Source organism: Entelurus aequoreus, linkage group LG14 (assembly GCF_033978785.1).
Source record: "Entelurus aequoreus isolate RoL-2023_Sb linkage group LG14, RoL_Eaeq_v1.1, whole genome shotgun sequence".
In the NCBI taxonomy this organism is placed as follows: Eukaryota; Metazoa; Chordata; class Actinopteri; order Syngnathiformes; family Syngnathidae; genus Entelurus; species Entelurus aequoreus.
Window position 1 is genome coordinate 26862236 of NC_084744.1, and position 22915 is coordinate 26885150.

Below are 22915 nucleotides of genomic sequence, written 5' to 3' on the forward strand. Positions count from 1 at the left end.
AAGTGGACCCTGACTTAAACAAGTTGAAAAACTTATTTGGGTGTTACCATTTAGTGGTCAATTGTACTGAATATGTACAGTACTGTGCAATCTACTAATACAAGTTTCAATCAATCAATCAAAAACAAGGTTTTCCTGTATGGCTGTTGACCAAGTATGCTTTGCATTCACTTGTGAGTGTGTATAAGCCGCATATATTATGTGACTGGGCCGGCACGCTGTTTGTATGGAGGAAAAGGGGACGTGACGACAGGTTGTAGAGGATGCTAAAGGCAGCGCCTTTAAGGCAAGCCCCCAATACTGTTGTTCGGGTGGAAATCGGGAGACTGGTTGCCCTGGGAGATTTTCGGGAGGGGCACTGAAATTTGGGCGTATCCTGGGAAAATCGGGAGGTTGAAACCGATACAGATAATTTCCGATATTACATTTGAAAGCATTTATCGGACATAATTTTGAGGTAGTGGAATTTGTTCCGAATCGGTTGAAATGTGAACGGTACCCATCCCTACCAGCAAGTGTTGTTGTACTGGAAACTAATTTACAAACACAACTTCATCACACACAATTCTCCACTATGGAATTGTTGTCATATTAAAATGACAAACAAATCCATCTTTGTACAGCAATGGTTTGAAAAAGGAATTTGGTCGCTGATGCACTTATTGACTGATAAAAGTATTTTATTAGTTGAAGATATCATTAAGTACGACCTGCAAATTAACAAAAATATTTTTTTAAATATATAAAAGCTTTCATTCAAAATATTCTAAATACAGCATATAATGTTTTTCAGAATTATTTTCTAAACTTGCTGGGCTTTTTGTGGATGGACACAATATTACAGATTTGAAACTCTGAAATTAGACAATTCATTACTATTTCTTCTTCGCTGTATTTTCTCTGGAACAAAACAAACTTCCACAAACAATTCAGCCATTTTCTCTCACTTTTATATTGCATAAAGGTCTGGGGACATACATATAAAACAATCACAACACAATCATCATATTACAAAAGAGAGTAACAAAGATAATTAATCAAATGGATTATAGAGACCCAACAAATAATTCATAAAGTCACACATTTTAAAATTGCATAAAAGACAACTGTTCAAATGATGTATAAAGTAAATAATAATATGCTTACTGAAGTGGTCCAGAAGATGTTTCAGATGTGAACCAGTACATATGTATATCATATAAAGGTGCTAATCTATGGGATCATTAACAATTAGAAATAAAACTATGTAACGCTTCAATATTTCAAACACCTATAAAAAACACTATTATGAATAAGTCTAAAATTGTCTGATGAATATATATACACATAAAATGTTTATTGTATGTAAAATATGTCTTGTACTGTTTACTCTCACCTTTTCAGTCAAATTGTTCTGTTCAAATTTTTTTTTTTTAAAGTACACAATGTTGCATATTAATGCATGTACTTGACTGAAAAAAGCACTAATATAAAATATTTAATCTATAAATGTAGAAGCCTATTAAAAAGATTGTTACACAAACAACGATGTCACACATGTTATATGTGCTGATGTTAGGAAGTCAAAATTAAAGTCTTGACTGTTTATTTCAAATCCTGCAGTTTCATTTGCTGCTGCTGTTCTCACCAGCACACTTGTGTTTCTTACACTGGTACTTATAAGAGAATCTTTCACCACACACACTGCAACTCAACACTTTCTCTCCTGTGTGTGTTCTCATGTGTCTTACAAAGTTTGATTGGTCACAAAAGCTTCTGTTGCAGATGGAACAGGAATGTGGTTTTTCGCCAGTGTGTGTTCTCTTGTGTCCTTCCAATTTGCTATTTTTTGAAAAACCCTTACCACATATTGAACAAGAAAAAGGTTTTTCACCAGTGTGTGTTCTCATGTGTACTTTCAAATGGTTACTTTGTACAAAACCCTTACCACAAATTGAACAAATAAAAGTTTTTTTACCAGTGTGGATTCTCATGTGTCTTTTCAAATTGCGACTTTCCACAAAGCCTTTACTACAGATTGAACAGGAAAAAGGTATTTCACCAGTGTGTGACCCCATGTGCACTTTCAAATGTCCCTTCCTTGTAAAAGATAAGCCATCGATTGAACAAGAAAAAGGTTTTTCACCAGTGTGTGTTCTCATGTGTTCTTTCAATTTGTGAGTTTCTACAAAACCTTCACCACAGATTGAACAGATAAAAGGTTTTTCACCAGTGTGTGTTCTCTTGTGTGTTTTCAAATAGTGACTTTTTGAAAAATCCTTACCACATATTGAATAAGAAAAAGGTTTTTCAGCAGTGTGTGTTCTCATGTGTCTTTCCAAATGGATACTTTGTACAAAACCCTTACCACAAATTGAACAGATAAAAGGTTTTTCACCAGTGTGTGTTCTCATGTGTGTTTCTAAATGGGGACTTTGTACAAAACCTTTACCACAAATTGAACAGAGAAAAGGTTTTTCACCAGTGTGTATAATCATGTGTACTTTCAAATTGCGACGTTCTAAAAAACCTTTACTACAGATTGAACAGATAAAAGGTTTTTCACCAGTGTGTAATGTTGCGTGTTTTTTCAAACCCCGACTTTCAACAAAACCTTCACCACAGATTGAACAGATAAAAGGTTTTTCACCAGTGTGTGTTCTCATGTGTTCTTTCAATTTGTGAGTTTCTACAAAACCTTTACAACAGATTGAACAGATAAAAGGTTTTTCACCAGTGTGTAATATTGTGTGTTTTTTCAAACCCCGACTTTCAACAAAACCTTCACCACAGATTGAACAGATAAAAGGTTTTTCACCAGTGTGTGTTCTCATGTGTACTTTCAAATTGTGACTGTGTACAAAAGCTTTACCACAGATTGAACAGGGAAAAGGTTTTTCTCCAGTGTGTGATCTCATGTGTCTTTTCAGATACCAATGGTTTTTAAAGGTTTTGTCACAGTGAGAACATTTCAAGTGAGTGTTGTCAGTGTGACATGTCTTATCATCTTTAGAGTCTTCATCATCAGTGTCAGGAGAGTGTGACGTTGTGTCCTCACTATCTGATAGTGGAGCTAAGAGCTTGTCTGCTTGTGATCCTCCACAGTGGTCTCCATCAGCTTCTGTTGTCATGTGTTGTGTTGAGCTGCTGCTTGGAGGCTCCGCCTCTCTCTTCTCCTCACTTTCACCTTTGACCTCATCATCTTCACTCTTCACAGGGACACCAGTCACTGGGAACTCCACCAGTCCTTCAATATGATCTCCCTCCTGACTGATGCTGTGTTCCTCCTCTTCCTTTTTAATGTGGGGGGTCAGTGAGTCTCCCTCTTCCTTTTTACAGGGAAGGGTCTGTGTCAAAGAGGAAAAGGAGACGCCAGAGGGTCCTTGGCGTCTGGTCTTCCTCTTTGATGGATCCTCCTTCACCATCCTGAAGCTACTCTCATGTTTTTCAGGTAGAAGTTGTTTTTCACAGACGTCTGCAGGACACAAAATGACAAAGAGAAATGTCCAGATTTGCTCAGTCACATGAGGCATTCAGTATGTTGACATGTTTTTAAAATAACCTAGTTATATGAATTGGCCTGAAAACAAACACACTACTCTTTACAACATTTAAGACAGCAGCTCATGGCTTTCCTCTTCAGTGCTATTCGTTATTGTTTTTCTACTTTTTTGTTACCTGTGCTTTCACTATCGGTTCTGTGTATACTCAGTACACCCGCTAGACACTTTTACCAGATAGCGGTCTCCGGAGACTTTCACTACACGCACAACATCCCAGAAGACATAGCGAGATCGCCGGGCTCTCCGTGAATTGTTATCGGGTCTGGGAGGCGGTGCAGTTAGAGAAGGTAGAGGAAGCAGAAACGGGACTGTAGGGCCGGTGTTATGCTACGGCTAAAGAAACAACCACACAATCCACCTCTACCGAGCCTGTTTCTCAGCCATGCCAGATCCCTGGTGCATAAAACGGACGACCTGGAATTACAACTCGCTGGAAATCGCTATGTTCGTGACTGCTGTGTTTTGGCCATCACTGAAATGTGGCTTCACCCGAGGATCCCCGATGCTAGCCTGCAGCTAGCATGCTGCACTTTGCTCCGCTGGGACAGGACTGTGAACTCAGGTAAGAGCAGAGGAGGGGGTCTCTGTGTTTACGTGCATGATAACTGGTGTACAACGGGACAATCATAGACCAACACTGTTCCCCAGACCTCGAGCACATGTCTGTAAGATGCCGGCCTTTTTTTCTACCGAGAGAGCTAACTGTAGTGATCGTCACGGCTGTTTACATCCCACCCGACGCCAACGTGAACACAGCGCTCTCTCTCCTGCTGAACACCGTAAACGAACAGCAGCGGGTCCACCCGGATGGTGTTCACATTATTGCAGGGGACTTTAATAAGGCCAACTTAAAGACTGTACTGCCAAAGTTTTACCAACATGTAAAGTGTTCTACTAGGGGAGAGAACACTCTGAATCACGTTTACACATATCTGGCACGCATACAGAACCACACTCCTCCCCCATCTCGGCCAGTCAGACCATCTTTCCCTCCTGCTCTCTCCAGCCTACACCCCTCTCAGACGCAGAGTCAGACCCACCATGAAGAGAGTTACAACCTGGCCTGAAAATGCTCTGTCAGACCTACAGGACTGTTTCAGCCGAACAGACTGGGACTTACACAGGAACTATACTGGACTATATCAAGTTCTGCATTGGGAATGTGACTGTCGATAAAATCATCCGGGTTTTCCCTAACCTAGAAACCCTGGATGACCAACCAGGTCCGCTCACTTCTCAGGGTCCGTGACGCTGCTTTTTGGTCAGGTGACAGAGCTCTGTACAGGGCTGCTCGAACCGGCCTGAAGAAAGGAATTAACAAAGCTAAGGCGGACCACAGAATGAGTATAGAGTACCACCTGTCCAGCAACAACTCACGAGAGGTGTGGCGGGGCATACACCACATCACCAACTTCAGAGGCTGTGATGTATCAACAGCAGACCTGAATGCGCCGCTAGCAGAGGAGCTAAATAGCTTCTTTGCTCACTTTGAGACACCAGAGCAGCACTCATCTGTTCCAGCCCTGCCCCCATCCCCACCTGCATCCTCCACCACCCCACTGACTGTACAGGAGCATGATGTCAGAGGGATGCTCCTGGCAGTGAATCCTGGGAAAGCTGCTGGCCCAGACGGAGTTCCTGGCAGGGTGCTCAGAGCGTGCGCCCACCAGCTCAGTCTCCACCTGTATCAGGATCTGCAGTATCTCCCTGGCCGAGGCAGTCATCCCGTCTTGCCTGAAATCAGCTATAATAATCTCGGTGCCGAAGAAGTCTCCTGTCACCACACTGAATGATTACGGCCCGGTGGCCCTCACCCCGGTAATCATGAAGTGCTTTGCGAGGCTGCTTATACAGCACATTAAGGACTATCTCCCCAATATTTCGACCCCTACCAGTTCGCATATCAGGCGAACAGATCCACTGAGGATGCAATCACTGTGGCTCTCTACTTTGCTCTACACCACCTGGAGCAACAGCAGAGCTACGTCCGGATGCTCTTTGTGGATTACAGTTCTGTCTTTAATACAATAATACCGGACATCCTCATTACAAAACTGGACACTCTCGGCCTCCCCCCTCCCTCACTTGTGTCTGGATTAAAGACTTTCTCTCTAACCGGCCCTAGACTGTGAGACTCGGCCCCGACCTTTCCTCCAACCACACGTTTAATACCGGCTCCCCACAAGGCTGTGTGCTGAGCCCTCTTTTGTACTGCCTCTACACGGTCGCCGTGAGTGACTGCTCGCTGACTGCTCACGGTTGCTGCTGCGAAAAAGCCAAGTATCGTTCTATCTGTGTGCTTTTAATTGTTTTGCAGCTTTCTTTACTACTTCCCAAACATATTTAGTAGTCCTATTTAACTTGCAAATAACCCAATCTCTGTCTCACCACCCCTTCCTCAGCTAGCTAGCTGCTAAGCTAACGAAGCTAGCACGGAGAAAGGCGGCGCCGGTCGGAAGGAATCTACTCCCCACACATCGCAACCACTTCCCGGAAGACAGCAGGAACTTCACTCGGTGACAGAAAATACCGTGAGTATGGCTTCCTGCGCTTCGTGCACCTTACTCATGGATAGGCTGGCTCTGCTAGAGCAGTAGTTCTCAAATGGGGGTACGCGTACCCCTGAAGGTACTTGAAGGTATGCCAAAGGGTACGTGAGATTTTTTTTAAATATTCTAAAAATAGCAACAATTCAAAAATACTTTATAAATATAAATATATAATCTTTTTTTCCAAATAGTTCAAGAAAGACTACTACAAATGAGCAATATTTTGCACTGTTATACAATTTAATAAATCAGAAACTGATGACATAGTGCTGTATTTTACTTCTTTATCTCTTTTTTCAAACAAAAATGCTTTGCTCTGATTAGGGGGTCCTTGAATTTAAAAAAATTTCAAAGGGGGTACATCACTGAAAAAAGGTTGAGAACCACTGTGCTAGAGGGCCGTGCCCGCCAGTTAGGGCAGAGTAATCTCGTAACTTTAGATGTTGCGGACACATCTGCTAGCGTTAGCTGTAGCGAGCTAACTAGCCCAGTTTATAGCAGTCCTAAGCGGCCTATAAGCTACGGTGAACCGGTTGAGACACATAATAGATTTAGCCCTTTAGCTAGTCCTACACCCCAGTCTACCGGGCACCACATTTTAGTCATAGGGGACTCCATCACCCGAAACATAAAGCTTAGCAAACCAGCCACAATTAAGTGTATTCCCGGGGCCAGAGCACCTGACATTGTAGCTAATCTTAAGGAGCTAACTCGCAACAGGCCTAGTCAACACGTACGACAGGCTAATCGCACCACTAGTAATGCGAACATAGTTGTACACGTTGGCTCCAATGACACTAGGATGAGACAGTCAGAGATTACAAAGAGAAACATAGCCAGGACTTGTGATCTCGCTAGAAAGATGTCCAGGCATCGAGTAATTGTCTCTGGCCCCCTGCCTGCGAGAGGCAATGATGAGAGATATAGCAGATTAGTCTCGCTTAACAAGTGGCTGGCTAGCTTCTGTAGACAACAGGGACTAATGTTTATTGATAATTGGCCCTCTTTCTGGGGCAAACCAGGCTTGCTGATGAGAGACGGCCTTCACCCTAACCAGGAAGGCGCCATCATCCTGGCTAGTAACATAGATTTCTGTTTGAGTCACACTTGACTAACTACACTAGAGCAAGCCCGGTCACAGGCAATTACAGAGTCTGCTAGTCCAGGTGAGGAGTCAGTTAAACTAGAACTAGCCAGCGCCAGGCTGGATAATCCCTGCACACATAGCAATTCTCTTAGAGTAATACACAACTCACAATGTTTTTTCTGTAGTGACTGTGTCAGAGGTAGACATGCATTCTACTGAGGTAGATATGGTCAAAATGAATAAAAGTGCACTACGCATAATAAACGCAACATTATTAATATTGCTACTACGGATCATTTCAACAAAACTCCTCAAAACAGCCCACTACCTATGATATGGGCTTTTTAAACATAAGATTATTGTCTCCCAAAACGTTATTAGTTAATGAGGTCATTAGAGACAACAATCTTAAAGTCATTGGTCTCAGCGAAACCTGGCTCAATCCAGACAATTTTTTTGCGCTAAATGAGGCATCTCCTCCTAACTATACGAATGCACATATTGCCCGTCCTCTTAAAAGGGGTGGGGGGTTGCACTAATATACAATGAAAACGTTAACCTTACCCCTAACCTAAATAATAAATATAAATCGTTTGAGGTGATTACTATGACGTCTGTCACACCGCTGCCTCTCTACCTGGCTGTTATCTACCGCCCCTCTGGGCCCTATTCGGACTTTATCAGTGAATTCTCAGAGTTCGTTGCTGATCTAGTGACGCACGCCGACAATATAATCATAATGGGGGACTTTAATATCCATATGAATACCCCATCGGACCCTCAGTGCGTGGCGCTCCAGACTATAATTGATAGCTGTGGTCTTACACAAATAATAAATGAACCCACGCATCGCAACGGTAATACGATAGATCTAGTGCTTGTCAGAGGCGTCACCACCTCCAAAGTTATGATACTCCCGTATACTAAAGTAATGTCCGATCATTACCTTATGAAATTCGAAGTTCTGACTCATTGTCAACAAGCTAATAATAATAATAATAACTGCTATAGCAGCCGCAACATTAATGCTGCCACAACGATGACTATTGCTGGCCTACTGCCTTCGGTAACGGCCAAATTATGTGGGCTCTATTGATAACCTCACTAACAACTTTAACGACGCCCTGCGCGAAACCATTGATAGTATAGCGCCGCTAAAGCTAAAAAGGGCCCCTAAAAGGCGCACCCCATGGTTTACAGAAGAATCTAGAGCTCCTAAATTATCATGTAGAAAGCTGGAACACAAATGGCGTGCGACTAAACTTGAGGTTTTCCATCAAGCATGGAGTGATAGTTTAATAACTTATAAACGCATGCTTACCTTAGCTAAAGCTAAATATTACTCAAATCGCATCCGCCTCAATAAAAACGATCCTAAATTTTTGTTTAGTACAGTAGCATCGCTAACCCAACAAGGGACTCCTCCCAGTAGCTCCACCCACTCTGCAGATGACTATGAATTTCTTTAATAAGAAAATTGAACTCATTAGAAAGGAGATTAAAGACAATGCATCCCAGCTACAACTGGGTTCTATTAACAGAGATACGACTGTATATACGACGGACACTGCCCTCCAAAATAGTCTCTCTCTTTTTGATGAAATAACATTAGAGGAATTGTTAAGGCGTGTAAATGGGATAAAACAAACAACATGTTTACTTGACCCAATTCCTGGGAAACTTATCAAGGAGCTTTTTGTATTATTAAAAACATATCACTTTCCTTTGGCACTGTTCCCCTAGCATTCAAAAAGCGGTTATTCATCCTCTGCTCAAAAGACCTACGCTCGATCCTGACCTCATGGTAAACTACCGGCCGGTGTCCCACCTTCCGTTTATTTCGAAAATCCTCGAAAAGATTGTTGCACAGCAGCTAAATGAACACTTAGTGTCTAACAATCTCTGCGAACCCTTTCAATCCGGTTTCAAGGCAAATCACTGTACGGAGACAGCCCTCGCAAAAATGACTAATGATCTATTGCTAACGATGGATTCTGATGCGTCACCTTGAACCCCAAGTATGGTTTCTTCGTTTATCTCGCCAAGCAACGTTTGTAAGTCTAACCGGGGATGTCTACTGGATGCGATACGGCGGCGGCAGACTCGTTCCGTTTTTTGTTTTCAAGTCAATGTGTCAGTTTCCACCGCCTGGCTTCTATATTTAGTGGTCGACACAACAAGGCGGTTCAATTGAGCTAAAATCTGCTCGTGTGGGACTGGAAGTCATGCAAAAACACAAAATAAATGACCAAGTTTACTTTCAAAGTAGAATATTCTGTTTAAGGTGGATATTCTACACTTTGAAAAGTCCTAATGGACATGAAGTCAACTTTTCAAAAGGTTTTCAGACCTAATTTCACCTCCTTGACACAAATGGACGAAGACATGCTGATTCTAAAAGGCCCAAAATTCAAGAATCATATGACAGGCATATCCCGGGCAGCTATATGGAGGCCTGTACTTCAGCATTGTATTACAATGACTAGTTCCATCTCCAACATGAAAGAGAGTGATGCCAACACTACTGCACACAGGAAAACGTGTGGAGGAGAATTGCGAGAAGCCGAAACAAAGATTGTGAATGACTGACAAGAGGCTCACTTTGTTCATGTAAGTCTACTGTCAAATAAACATGCTCAGGTGCTGAGAGCGATGCACAGAGCGAGACCTCTTAGTCCAGTTTAAAATCCAGAGACCAAGAAGGAAACACACGGACATAGCAATGTATTGATGACGGCAATAATTAAGTTATTAGGTTTATTTTCATTTACCGTATTTTTTGGACTATAAAGCGCACTTAAAATCCTTTCATTTTCTCAAAAATCGACAGTGTGCCTTATAACCCGGTGCGAATAATGTACTGAATAATTCTGGTTGTGCTTACAGACCTCGAAGCAATTTTATTTGGTACATGGTGTAATGATAAGTGTGACCAGTAGATGGTAGTCACACATAAAAGATATGTGTAGACTGCGATATGACGCCAGTAAACAACACCAAAACTTTAAATGTTCCATTGAAAATAAAGAACATTATGTTTCAGTACGACTTTGAAGCCGCACCGCTTGATGGATTGTCGGCCCATTACGGCTACCGTAGTCAGAGATACAAGTATTACTATGGTGTGTGTATTAGGACCGCAAAATGGCACCCATTAGCAGACATTATCTGACGTTTTGTGTCACAATATTAGCAAAACCAAATTTTCTTACCTTCTGGTACCTGCTGATGTGTATTTGGGATCTGCATAAGTCCTGAAAATTTGCGCAAATCTGCCATTGTAGTCTGTGCCGATACCATAGTCAATCTAAGCTTCTTCTTTTTCTCTATCTTCTTGTTATGTGACATTCACCCTCTGCTGTTGCCATTTCTAATATAAAGTAGTGGAAAGTTCTTACTTATATCTGTCAGTAAACTCGCCATGAAAGCACTAAAACATACCGGTGTAGTGAGTTTACATTATTCACCCAAGGAACTTTGGTTATTAGAGTTCAGGTCGGAAGTTTTTTCACGGGACACATTTCCGGCGTTGTTGTTGCACTAGTGAGCCACGGATGAGGAGATGCTGCTCCGTTATTGATTGAGGTAAAGTGTGAATGTCATTAAAACAGTTAGCTCCATTTTTTGACACTTCTTCCACTCCCGTCCTTGCGCGCTACACCGCTACAACAAAGATGACGGGGAGAAGACGCTGTCGAAAGTGAGCCACGTAAATAAGACCACCCACAAACCGGCACATCCTGACGTGACTGTCAGAAAGCGGCTTGAAGATGATCTGTAAAACATCATCAATGCAACATTTTGAACAAAGAACCACCATCACATGTTATGTAGACCACAAGGAAGTCTTTTACATTTACAAAAAATATATATACACCACCGTTCAAAAGTTTGGGGTCACATTGAAATGTCCTTATTTTTGAAGGAAAAGAACTGTACTTTTTAATGAAGATAACTTTAAACTAGTCTTAACTTTAAAGAAATACACTCTATACATTGCTAATGTGGTAAATGACTATTCTAGCTGCAAATGTCTGGTTTTTGGTGCAATATCTACATAGGTGTATAGAGGCCCATTTCCAGCAACTATCACTCCAGTGTTCTAATGGTACAATGTGTTTGCTCATTGGCTCAGAAGGCTAATTGATGGTTAGTAAACCCTTGTGCAATCATGTTCACACATCTGAAAACAGTTTAGCTTGTTACAGAAGCTACAAAACTGACCTTCTTTTGAGCAGATTGAGTTTCTGGAGCATCACACTTGTGGGGTCAATTAAACGCTCAAAATGGCCAGAAAAAGAGAACTTTCATTTGAAACTCGACAGTCTATTCTTGTTCTTAGAAATGAAGGCTATTCCACAAAATTGTTTGTGTGACCCCAAATAGAAATGAAGGCTATTCCACAAAATTGTTTGTGTGACCCCAAACTTTTGAACGGTAGTGTATATATATATGACCCCTTTAATGCGCCTTATAATCCGGTGCGCCTTTTGTATGAAAATAGACCTGACGAGACCCGCTCATCGACAGTGCGCCTTATAATCCGGTGCACCCTATGGCCCAGAAAATACGGTACACCAGTCCCGGCCTACAATTGCATATTGCATATTAATGCCTCTGGACATGGTATTTAATGCTTTTTAATACCATTTAAGGCCTTAATTTAGGAAAAGTCAATTTAATGACTTTTAATGCTTTTTAATGACCCACAGAAACCCTGTTAAAGCTCTTAAATTTAAACAAATTGTCAAGACTTGGACTATGGTGTGGTTTGTTTTCCCACGGTGCAAAGCGACTGGATCGGACATGGCGTGAAGGTAATGACATCTTTTAATTAATCTATCAAAAAGTGAAAACAAAAGGAACGCACAAGGTGGGGAACAAACTTGGCTATGAAAACAAAAACTAGCACAAAGGCAGAACTATGGACAAGAAAAACAAAAACACTTACTGTGACAAGAAACGAGCATGAAAAAGAGCAGCATGAACTATGGCCTGGTCAGATTAGCAGGGGTGTCTGGAGTGCAGAGCATGAATGTGATGTCGCCAGGCTGACTGCCTGGCAACTACAGGCTTAAATAGTGGTGACGTGATTAACAACAGGTGCGTGACATGAGGAAAGGTGAAAAGTAATGGGTTGTCGTGGAAACAAAACAGGGAGTGAAAAAACAGGAACTGACAAAATCCAAAAACCAAACAGAACATAGCCAAACTAAACATGATCACCAAGACATGACACAAATGTGGACCGAATGATGCAAAAATCGACAGTAACAATACCAAGTATAATATCAGTATAAGGTCGATACAGTGGTTTGATCGATATTTTGTATTATATATATTTTGTTGATTTTTTTATTGTTTACAAACTCAGTAAAAAAGGAAGACTTTAAGGGCATAAACCAAATGATTTAATTCAGAGCCATATTTAAATATTCAATTGATATTCTAACACCACCATCCTGTGTTTTTGTCTGATTATGATTGCGAACAAAAATTGAGTCATTGAATGATCTTGAAAAATGTAAATATCAGTATCCACATTGGTATGACCGATACTGCCCCTGTAACTACTTGGTACTGGATCGATACCTACATTTGTAGTATCACCCAAAACTAAAGTTTTAAACAACAAAACAAGTGATTATTACATTTTAACAAAATAGAAGAATAAGGGATTATTACAATTGAACAGAAGTGTAGATCCTAGTCACTGCCGTTGTGTCCTTGGGCAAGGTACTTTACCCACCTGCTCCCAGTGCCACCCACACTGGTTTAAAGGTAACTTAGATAATGGGTTTCACTATGTAAAGCGCTCTGAGTCACTAGAGAAAAGCGCTAAATAAATATACTTCACTTCACTTAAAAGGAAACCACACTTTTTTTAATTTATTTTGCGTATCAAGAAGACATGTTTTTTCTTTTTTATGCATTCTGAATAGTAAATAAATGTGATCAAAATCTGCTTACAATAGAGGCTATTAAGAGTCGCACTATTCTGCCTACAAAGCACTTAAAAAGCATCCAAACACCCCCATTAAGGTTTTATGTACATGCAGTAGGTATATATGTCATTTAGTAACAGGTACATTTTTAAAAAGATGTAATATTTACGTATTTTTGCTCATAAGCACATTAATTTCAAAAACTCATCACGACGTTCGCTTTTTTTTTTTTTAACATCACTGAATATTACACACTGCAGACTTCATGAGAGCCAACAAACATAATAAAACATAATTTACTGTACAAGGTCTGCTGTCACTATGACGGAGACTGATAGAATCTACCGTATTTTTCGGAGTATAAGTCGCACCTGCCGAAAATGCATAATAAAAAAGGAAAAAAAACATGAGTCGCACTGGAGCCCGGCCCAACTATGAAAAAAACTGCGACTTATAGTCCGAAAAATACGGTAGTTATATTCCCGTTTAGATGTAGAATGACTCATAATCGTCGCACGGAAAAGGGGAGTGAAGCCAAGCGTCTTTTTGTGTCGTTTGCCATTGCCAGGTCTAAATAGGCTGTCAAATGGTACCAACTTGTCAGAGTACGTCCTCATCCTTCTACTATCCAGGTAAGAGGCACGATTCATGATCTGGAATAATCTTTCACCAGCACCGAGGTGAGGAAGGAGCTCACCAGCCGGTGATGTCAACATAGACACACAAGCTATAAATAGTTTGTCTGTGTTAGCACTTATAATAACAATATCACTAATACTTGCTTGGTATTCAAGCCACGAAATGCAAATGGAGTATTGTTGGCGCTTTTTGGATGGTTATAGAGGACCTCCCATTGGCTCCATTGCAAGTGGACTTTTATTTATATTTATGAGTTAGAATGTGATTTTGAAATATATATACAGTATATATCAGACCTGGGCATTCTGCGGCCCGCGGGCCGCATCCGGCCCTTTGTGCGTCCCTGTCCGGCCCGCGTGAGGCCAATTATAAATTACAAAATAAATTTAAAAAAGTATCTGTCGAGTGTGCAATACAACGGTGCTGCTTTTGTTTTGAAAATCGTTATTTGTATTACTTCCGTGTGGACGTATGCGTGTGCGTGATTGTGAGTGAATGTGAACAGCTGCAATCACAAAATAAAGTTGAAAAAACATCTATGTCGTGCGCGCAATACAACTGTGCTGCTTTTATTTTGAAAAGTATTATTTATGGGTGTGTGTCCGTGTGTAACCTGCGAGTGAAGGTGCACATGCAGCGACAAGTGATGCACGGTTTACACCCGAGACGCTAAAAAGAGAAAAGTTGATGACGAATGGCGTGTTTCCAACAAGACAAGGACTGCAAAGCAACGTTCCCTCTAAGGTGCGTGCCTGCGCAATTGCGCACTGCTCAAACGTCCGCTGCGCGCAGCAAATATATGCCGCGCACCAAATCAAATCCCATCTGAATTCTAAACAAAATAAACATATTTATTCTATGTAATTTTGCAATGCAACTTTGAGTGACAGTGACAACAAGCGGCCCTAACGGTGTTCGTCAACACCGTTCAATTGAACACCATTCAATTATTGTAACGTCTATCGAGATGCTTTGAGGCCAGGAATTATATCGATCACTTTATTGAGCAAAACTGTTTATATTCGGACATAACCACACCAAAAACATGAGTAAAACAATTCTATCTCGAAAAACTAGTCATTTTCTGCCGTACAAACCAGGCCAAGACCAACTTGTCGTCTGTCACCAACACGCATAGCACTAAACCACTGGTGCGTTTATGGCCACACAAAAAGTCGGACAACTCAAACACCACACAAAGTTACACTATGACTCCTCAGTCATACGTGTGCTTATTTTACTGTCATTTATTATTAATGTTAATTTATTTATATTAGTCATTGAATGCTGTTACACACACTATGTTGAAGTATTACTATTATTATTAATTATTATTATTATTATTATTTATCTTACAGTATATATAAAAAATAATATTGAGCAAAATTTAATTGAAATATTGTCGATGTGGCCCTCCAGCAGTGCTCGGGTTGCTCATGCGGCCCCCGGTAAAAATTAATTGCCCACCCCTGGTATATATCCATCGTCATGTCTTTTATAATGATTGTGAACGATAGAAAAAATTCCCCCAAAAAGTGCAGTCCCCCTCTAAATTCCAGTGATTAGATTTAAGACTTGAAGTCTATGAGCATGAAGTGATGAAGCCTACTTGGATGAGAGGACAAACGTCTTCTAAGACAAAGTGAACAGTCCAGTTGTGATGGATTGAATGCCCTGAGAATAAAATGATATGTGGATGTTGTGCTTACTTGGACTGTGATGAAGCTGTGAGGACTCAGGTGGTTTGTCTTCATGCTCTTCAGTCTTCACAGAGACAACAGTCAGTGGAAACTTGGTGACATCATCCTCCTCCTGCCCTAGAAGACACTCCTCTTTAATGTGGGGGAGCTGTGGATCCTCCTCTTCCCCTTTAATGTGGGGGGATTGTGGATCCTCCTCTTCCTCTTTAATGTGGGGGGGTTGTGGATCCTCCTCTTCCTCTTTAATGTGGGGGGACTGTGGATCCCCCTCTTCCTCTTTAATGTGGGGGGGCTGTGGACCCTCCTCTTCCTCTTTAATGTGGGGGGGCTGCTGGACATCTGTTGGGTAAATAACTAAATAAGATAAAGAGAGAATAGAAATGGTTTTGGACTGACGCTGTTAACACAAAAACATTATTTGTGTTCTTTCCTGTGTTGTGTTAAAAGTGTGAAGCAAAACAACCAATAAATACACAGGAAATACCTCCTCTTGTCCCAGCCACTACAATTAATTCAAAAGTGAGTACACAAACAGACTTGGAAATTTGATGGGAGGCAATTTGAAAAGTTTTTTATAAGTACGAAGCAACATTGATTGAGGCATTCTTAACTTTACACTCACTGGCGTAAAGTGTGTAAATATTGTATCTTGTATACGGTCTACTACACCTAAACTTTATCTCTAAACTTAACCATAATCTTTTAATTACATAGTCATTACCATAACTTCAATATCCATCCATCCATTTTCTACCGCTTATTCCCTTCGGGGTCGCGGGGGGCGCTGGAGCCTATCTCAGCTACAATCGGGCGGAAGACGGGGTACACCCTGGACAAGTCGCCACCTCATCGCAGGGCCAACACAGATAGGCAGACAACATTCACACTCACATTCACACAATAGGGCCAATTTAGTGTTGCCAATCAACCTATCCCCAGGTGCATGTCTTTGGAGGTGGGAGGAAGCCGGAGTACCCGGAGGGAACCCACGCAGTCACGGGGAGGACATGCAAACTCCACACAGAAAGATCCCGAGCACAGGACCGAACCCAGGACCTCCGTATTGTGGAAATAAAAAAAATCGAATTACAAAATCACTTAAAAAAACATTCATGGTATGTTTTTGTCATCATGCAGAATACTTTTTTGTGGTCATTTTGTTGGCAGGGACAAAAGGAACTTTTACCAAAAACATGTTTTACTAATTCCTCTTTAGGAATTTGAGACCATCTACGACACGCTGAAGGAAAGTCAGTCATCTTTATGTTATTTAATAAATCAGGTGTCAACTACTTTGGTTACTGAAAATAAATGCTTACTTTGCAGCCCTTTGAGACACTTGTGATTTAGGGCTATATAAATAAACATTGATTGATTGACTTTCACTTATTGTTGCATGTAAGTCAGAATCAGGAAGTAAAATTAAAACTAATTAGATGTTATTACAGTATAAAATGTATTTGGTGAGTGTGTGAGTTTTGTGTAAACATGTTGATACAGGTTTACATCTTCTTGGGGACTGGAACACAGATATGTCCCGAAAGGATGCACCCATTTTTAAAACCTTCACTAAGCTGTGCCACCAACATTGCCTCACTTAGCTCATTAAGCAAACTACCAGGGTGATTGAGTCCTTTTAAACCTTCATAGACATCGTTGTTACTTCTGACCAGTCTAAGATCACCACAAGTGGAACCACTGTATGCGGCTTAAGTGATCACTCCATCATTCTCTGTACCCGTAAAGAACATAGAACCGAGGCTGACGGCCTCAAAACAAGCAAAGCTACAATCCTCAAGACCTAGACTAGCAAGGCTTTCAATGACAAACTGGCAAATTAAGACTCGCCCCTAGTACTTGCAAGTACACAGGTCTTTGGGTCAATTCCTAACCTCAGAAAAGTAGTTAACTTCACAGTCAAAGTGGGTGACAATATAACAAACAAAAATGAGATTACCTATCTTGGCTGCATCGTAGAGACTAATCTCTCCAGGGAAAAAATGACTACTAAGGTAGTCAAAGAATCAACCGACAAATTATGTTCTTACTAGTGTTGTCCCGATACCAATATTTTGGTACTGGGACCTGTACCAAAATGTATTTTGATACTTTTCTAAATAAAAGGGACCACAAAAAAGTGCATTATTGGCTTTATTTTTAACAAAAAATCTTAGAGTACATTAAACATATGTTTCTTATAGCAAGTTTGTCCTTAAATAAAATAGTGAACATACTAGACAACTTGTCTTTTAGTAGGAAGTAAGCAAACAAAAGCTCCTAATTTAGTCTGCTGACATATGCAGTAACAAATTGGGTCATTTATATTCTATTATTTTGTCAATATTATTAAGGACAAGTGTTAGAAAATGGATTATTAATCTACTTGTTTATTTACTGTTAATATCGGCTTATTTTCTGTTTTAAAATGTTCTATCTACACTTATGTTAAAATGTAATAATCACCTATTCTTCTGTTGTTTGAGACTTTACATTAGTTTTGGATGATACCACAGATTTAGGTATCAATCTGATACCAAGTAGTTACAGGATCATACATTGGTCATATTCAAAGTCCTCATGTGTCCAGGGACATATTTCCTGATTTTATAAACATAATATAACATTTTTTTAAACGAAAGAAGATGTTGTGATGCCAAAAAATATTGATGTAATCATAGAAGTAGTACTTCTTAGAGGCGGTATAGTACAGAATATGATTAATTAGTATCGCAGTACTATACGAATACTGGTATACCGTACAACCCTAGTTCTTACATAGTAGGATCGCCCGACTGGTGGGCAGAAGTACACTTAAGACTCTAACACAAGCACTCATTTAACCCCACTTTGACTACGGAGTTCATGTTTAGTACCGTGACGCCACAAAAGCCCTGAAAAACAAACTCCAGACAGCCCAAAACAAAATGATTGAGCTTCTACTCAACCGTCTATCTCGGGCTGACCTCTTTCGCCAACCATTTCCTTAACGTGGGGAGGCTCTTGGTCGCCGACAGAGTACATCTTCTTGCAGTTGGTCTGGTGTAGAAGATACACCATACCACTAAAATACCCATGTACCTGTCTAGATACTTCAAAATATATTCACCATTATAACACCAGATGTAGTTGTACAAATCACATTCAACACAGATTTCACTCCAAAAAAAGTTCTAATTTGTTTGCCTGCTATACCACCAAAATGTGGAACTCCCTATCAATAGCCATAAAGGAGTGTAAATCCCTTACTTCCTTCAAAGTTGCTTTGAAAAGACATTACATGTTGCAGCTACTCCTAACTGGAAATAGACAAAACCTTCTGCTTTTTTTAAATTATATTTTCATTTATTTTCTTGCAGTATATTGTATTTTAAAGACCTACTGAAACCCACTACTACCGACCACGCAGTCTGATAGTTTATACATCAATGATGAAATCTTAACATTGCAACACATGCCAATACGGCCGGGTTAACTTATAAAGTGCAACTTTAAATTTTTCGGGAAATATCCGGCTGAAAATGTCTCGGTGTGATGACGTTTGCGCGTGACGTCGCGGATTGAACGGAAGTATTGGGACACCATTGTGGCCAGCTATTAAGTCGTCTGTTTTCATCGAAAAATTCCACAGTATTCTGGACATCTGTGTTGGTGAATCTTTTGCACTTTGTTTAATGAACAATGAAGACTGCAAAGAAAAAAGCTGTAGGTGGGATCCGTGTATTAGCGGCTGGCTGCAGCAACACAACCAGGAGGACTTTGAGTTGGATAGCAGACGTGCTATCCGACGCTAGCCGCCGACCGCACCGATGATCGTCTGAAGTCCTTTGTCGCGCCGTCGATCGCTGGAACGCAGGTGAGCACGGGTCGTGATGAGCAGATGTGGGCTGGCGTATGTGGAGAGCTAATGTTTTTAGCATAGCTCCGTCGAGGTCCCGTAGCTAAGTTAGCTTCAATGGCGTCGCTAGCAACAGCATTGCTAGTTTTCGCCAACCTGGACAGCATTAACCGTGTGGTTACAGGTCCAGGGTTTGGTTCGATGTTTCCTGATAGTAGAAGTAATAGTAGTAGTGTTGATCTTCTGTCTATCCTTCCAGTCAGGGGCATGTTTCTTCTGTTTCTATCCGCAGTAAAGCACGATGCTATCAAATTAGCTCCGAAGCTAAAGTGCTTCACCGATGTATTGTCGTGGGGATAAAAGTCACTGTGAATGTCCATTTCGCGTTCTCGACTCTCATTTTCAAGAGGATATAGTATACGAGGTGGTTTAAAATACAAATCCGTGATCCACAATAGAAAAAGGAGAAAGTGTGGAATCCACTGACCCCTTGTACGTTACGGTCAGAGCGAAAAAAGATCCACCCTGGCGTCCTGCACTGCACTCTAATCCTTCACTCTCACTTTCCTCATCCACAAATCTTTCATCCTCGCTCAAATTAATGGGGTAATCGTCGCTTTCTCGGCCCGAATCGCTCTCGCTGCTGGGATAAACAATGTGCAGATGTGAGGAGCTCTTCAACCTGCGACGTCACGCTACTTTCGGTACAGGCAAGGCTTTTTTATCAGCGACCAAAAGTTACAAACTTTATCGTCGATGTTCTCTACTAAATCCTTTCAGCAAAAATATGGCAATATCGCGAAATGATCAAGTATGACACATAGAATGGATCTGCTATCCCCGTTTTAATAAGAACATTTCATTTCAGTAGGCCTTTCAATGCTGCTCTCTGCATATGTTGCGTTCTATCTGTGTGGGTGAACAAATATTTCCACTGAAACCATCTCAGGCTTTCTTGTAGCAGTGAATGTGTACCGTGATGAAACTGTACCCTTTCCTATGCAAACTTCTCATAAGTCCTTCAATCAATCAATCACACATTGTTACAAACTGAGAGGAACATCAACATCAAACTGTCTCGTTTTCATGAAGAATCTAAATCAAAGCATTGCATCATCCCCACAAGACAAAGCATATTCCTATTGAAGAAAAGTGTTAATAATGAAATATAAAGTTAGTAAAGATGTGAGAGTAAGAAGTCAACAAACCTGTTCTGTGTAACACAACTTGATGTTTCTTGAAAACAGCGTCCATAAGTTGATGTTGTCGCTCCTTCTCCTCTTTTGTTGGACAAAGTTCCTCCTCATACTTTGCTATCGTTCTTTCGCACATTTTCACACAATCACAACACTTTACACTCACATTTGATCTCTACTTAGCGATGTGTTGATAACGTCCGCGTCTCTTTGTTAGCAGCTAACAAGCTAAGCTAACTAGCAAGCTAAGCTAGCACATAAAGTGCGCTCAGACTAATGTATCCGGATACAAACAATGACTAACAATGTTTCATCTACTACACGACATATATGCGTACATGTATGCACTAAATACAAATAAAGAAACAATAATGGCCAGTGGCCACGTTTAGGCCTTCTCTGTCAAACGCCATTTTGCTTTTTACTCCTTCGTCTTCTTTCCATTTCCAGCAGACTAGTAGAGCATCTTAGGCCTCCACAGCTTCTTAACGGGACTTCTTCGTCCTGTCCTATGGTCCATACTACATTCTACAGTACAGGAGGTCGCGCTAGCAACATTTCAATGGACCACTTCCAAGTTGGCTTCGTCGTTCTTCTTTTTTCTGTTTAATGGCGGTTAGGGTACATGGAGGCACTAGGACCACGTGGAGGGCACTAGGACCATGTGGAGGCACTAGGACCATGTAGAGGGCACTAGGACCGCGCTTTGTGGTCGCAGGAAGAGCAGCAGAAAGTTTCCCTGGAGAAAGAAATAGGTGAGTGACTAAGCTTTTTATTGTATTTTTATTTTGTATTTTATATAAATATATATATCCATTTTCTACTGCTTGTCCCTTTTGGGGTCGCGGGGGGTGCTGTAAAAAATTACTGTAAAAATACCCCCAAAAAATTACAGTTATATACTGTTCTTCTTAAATACAGTTAAGTACTGTACATTTTGTTGCATTTTACAAAAAATATCGACCAACAGTAAGCTACTGCACAACCTACAGTATAATACAGTGTTTTTCAGATTTGTTTCTTGGGTCCGCCCACAATTCGATCTGCTGCTCTCACGCATAACACGTACCCAGGTGGAAGAAAAAGTAGTTCCCACTAAACCGTGTCATTTATACAATATTTCAATAGTACTTCTCATTGTGTTGCTGTTAATGATATTTTACCTCAAAACATGTACTATCAAAGTATCGACATTCTGATTTGAAAATCAATTTTAGAGCATAAAGATCTGGCACTCCTTTTATCAATATTCAAGTATCATTCCGCACATCATAATTCTGAAGTTGCCAAGTACCGATGGATGGACGAGCGATAACCTGCTGCCACCCCCAGCTATACAATCACCTAAATCCATCCTACTGCTGTGTTTTTGATAACAAGGTAAGAGTCACTTGTACCTTGCTGTGTCGTTTTCTGTTTGGATTGCTTCATATAAAGTCCGAAATGACATAGCGTCACAGTCAGCATCACAGACACTATCGTTGACCACATGTACCGCTGCATGCTAACTAGCTAAGTTTTCTTCATTTTTGTCATAGTGATCATAATGTCATAGTCATCTCAAAAAGAGGATAACTTGCTACATATGTGCTACGACTTGCAGCAATGTATTTGCGTATGTTGGACACATGCTTGTATGCCTAATGCATTAAGTGTGCTTTCCCTGAATGCACAATAGTTTTTTCCAAATTCTCAGCCTTCAAAACTCACAGCCGTCGCCATAAATATGGCAAGAGTAGGACTGATCTGCGCAGAAGGTTTACCTTGTAATATTGTCTCATGTAGCGCGAAGTGCGATGATATACGGCAGGGGTCCCCAACCACCGGGCCGCATTGGTACCAGGCCGCACAAGAAAAGAAAAAAATATATATATACATATATTTTTATTAAATCAACGTAAAACACACAATATATACATTATTATATCAATATAGATCAATACAGTCTACAGGGATACAGTCCTAAGCACACATGATTGTATTTATTTATCAAAAATAAAAAATACCCCCCCCCCCCCCCCCCCCCCCCCCCCCAAGTTCTGGGACCCTGTTTCTACCATCTGTTGAGGTAGAGAAGGGAACTGAACTTATTGTGGGAGACTACAATAAAAAGATGAGACAGTCAATCTTAACTTTGATCCTCAAAATGCCCTCATTAGTCATCACGTGACTGTGAAAGGGACAACATACAAGAGCAACATGTTTGTTGTTATAGGTCGTAATGATGATGGCCTTGTTGTAGGAAAAATTAAAAAGGTTGTCATTGATAAAAATGTAACAGCTTATTTTATCACTGAGATATATCATTTTTCGTCAACCTTACATTAATGTCTATTACAATACACGTATGCAGGAAACCTACTTCTCTGTTAGTCAAGCAGAGCTGTTTGATTACTACCCACTGCCTGAATATTTTATTTGG

General features: G+C 40.7%; 1 protein-coding gene across 4 annotated transcripts; it reads right to left on the reverse strand.

Annotated features, from left to right (window-relative positions):
• Window positions 1–934: 934 nt before the first annotated feature.
• On the reverse strand, window positions 935–21232 carry LOC133664597 (gastrula zinc finger protein XlCGF57.1-like). Of its 4 annotated transcripts, XM_062069357.1 has the most exons (4): window positions 20506–21232; window positions 15472–15816; window positions 2594–3454; window positions 935–2173 (listed from the first exon to the last, which is right to left on the reverse strand). In XM_062069357.1, exons 1-4 carry the CDS (start codon window positions 20627–20629, stop codon window positions 1605–1607), a joined length of 1899 nt encoding a protein of 632 aa, XP_061925341.1. In that variant the 5' UTR covers window positions 20630–21232; the 3' UTR covers window positions 935–1604. The 4 variants fall into 4 exon arrangements, with proteins under 4 accessions (XP_061925341.1, XP_061925339.1, XP_061925338.1 ...); XM_062069355.1 differs by having other exon boundaries at window positions 935–3454; window positions 15472–15801; XM_062069354.1 differs by having other exon boundaries at window positions 935–3454.
• Window positions 21233–22915: the final 1683 nt, after the last annotated feature.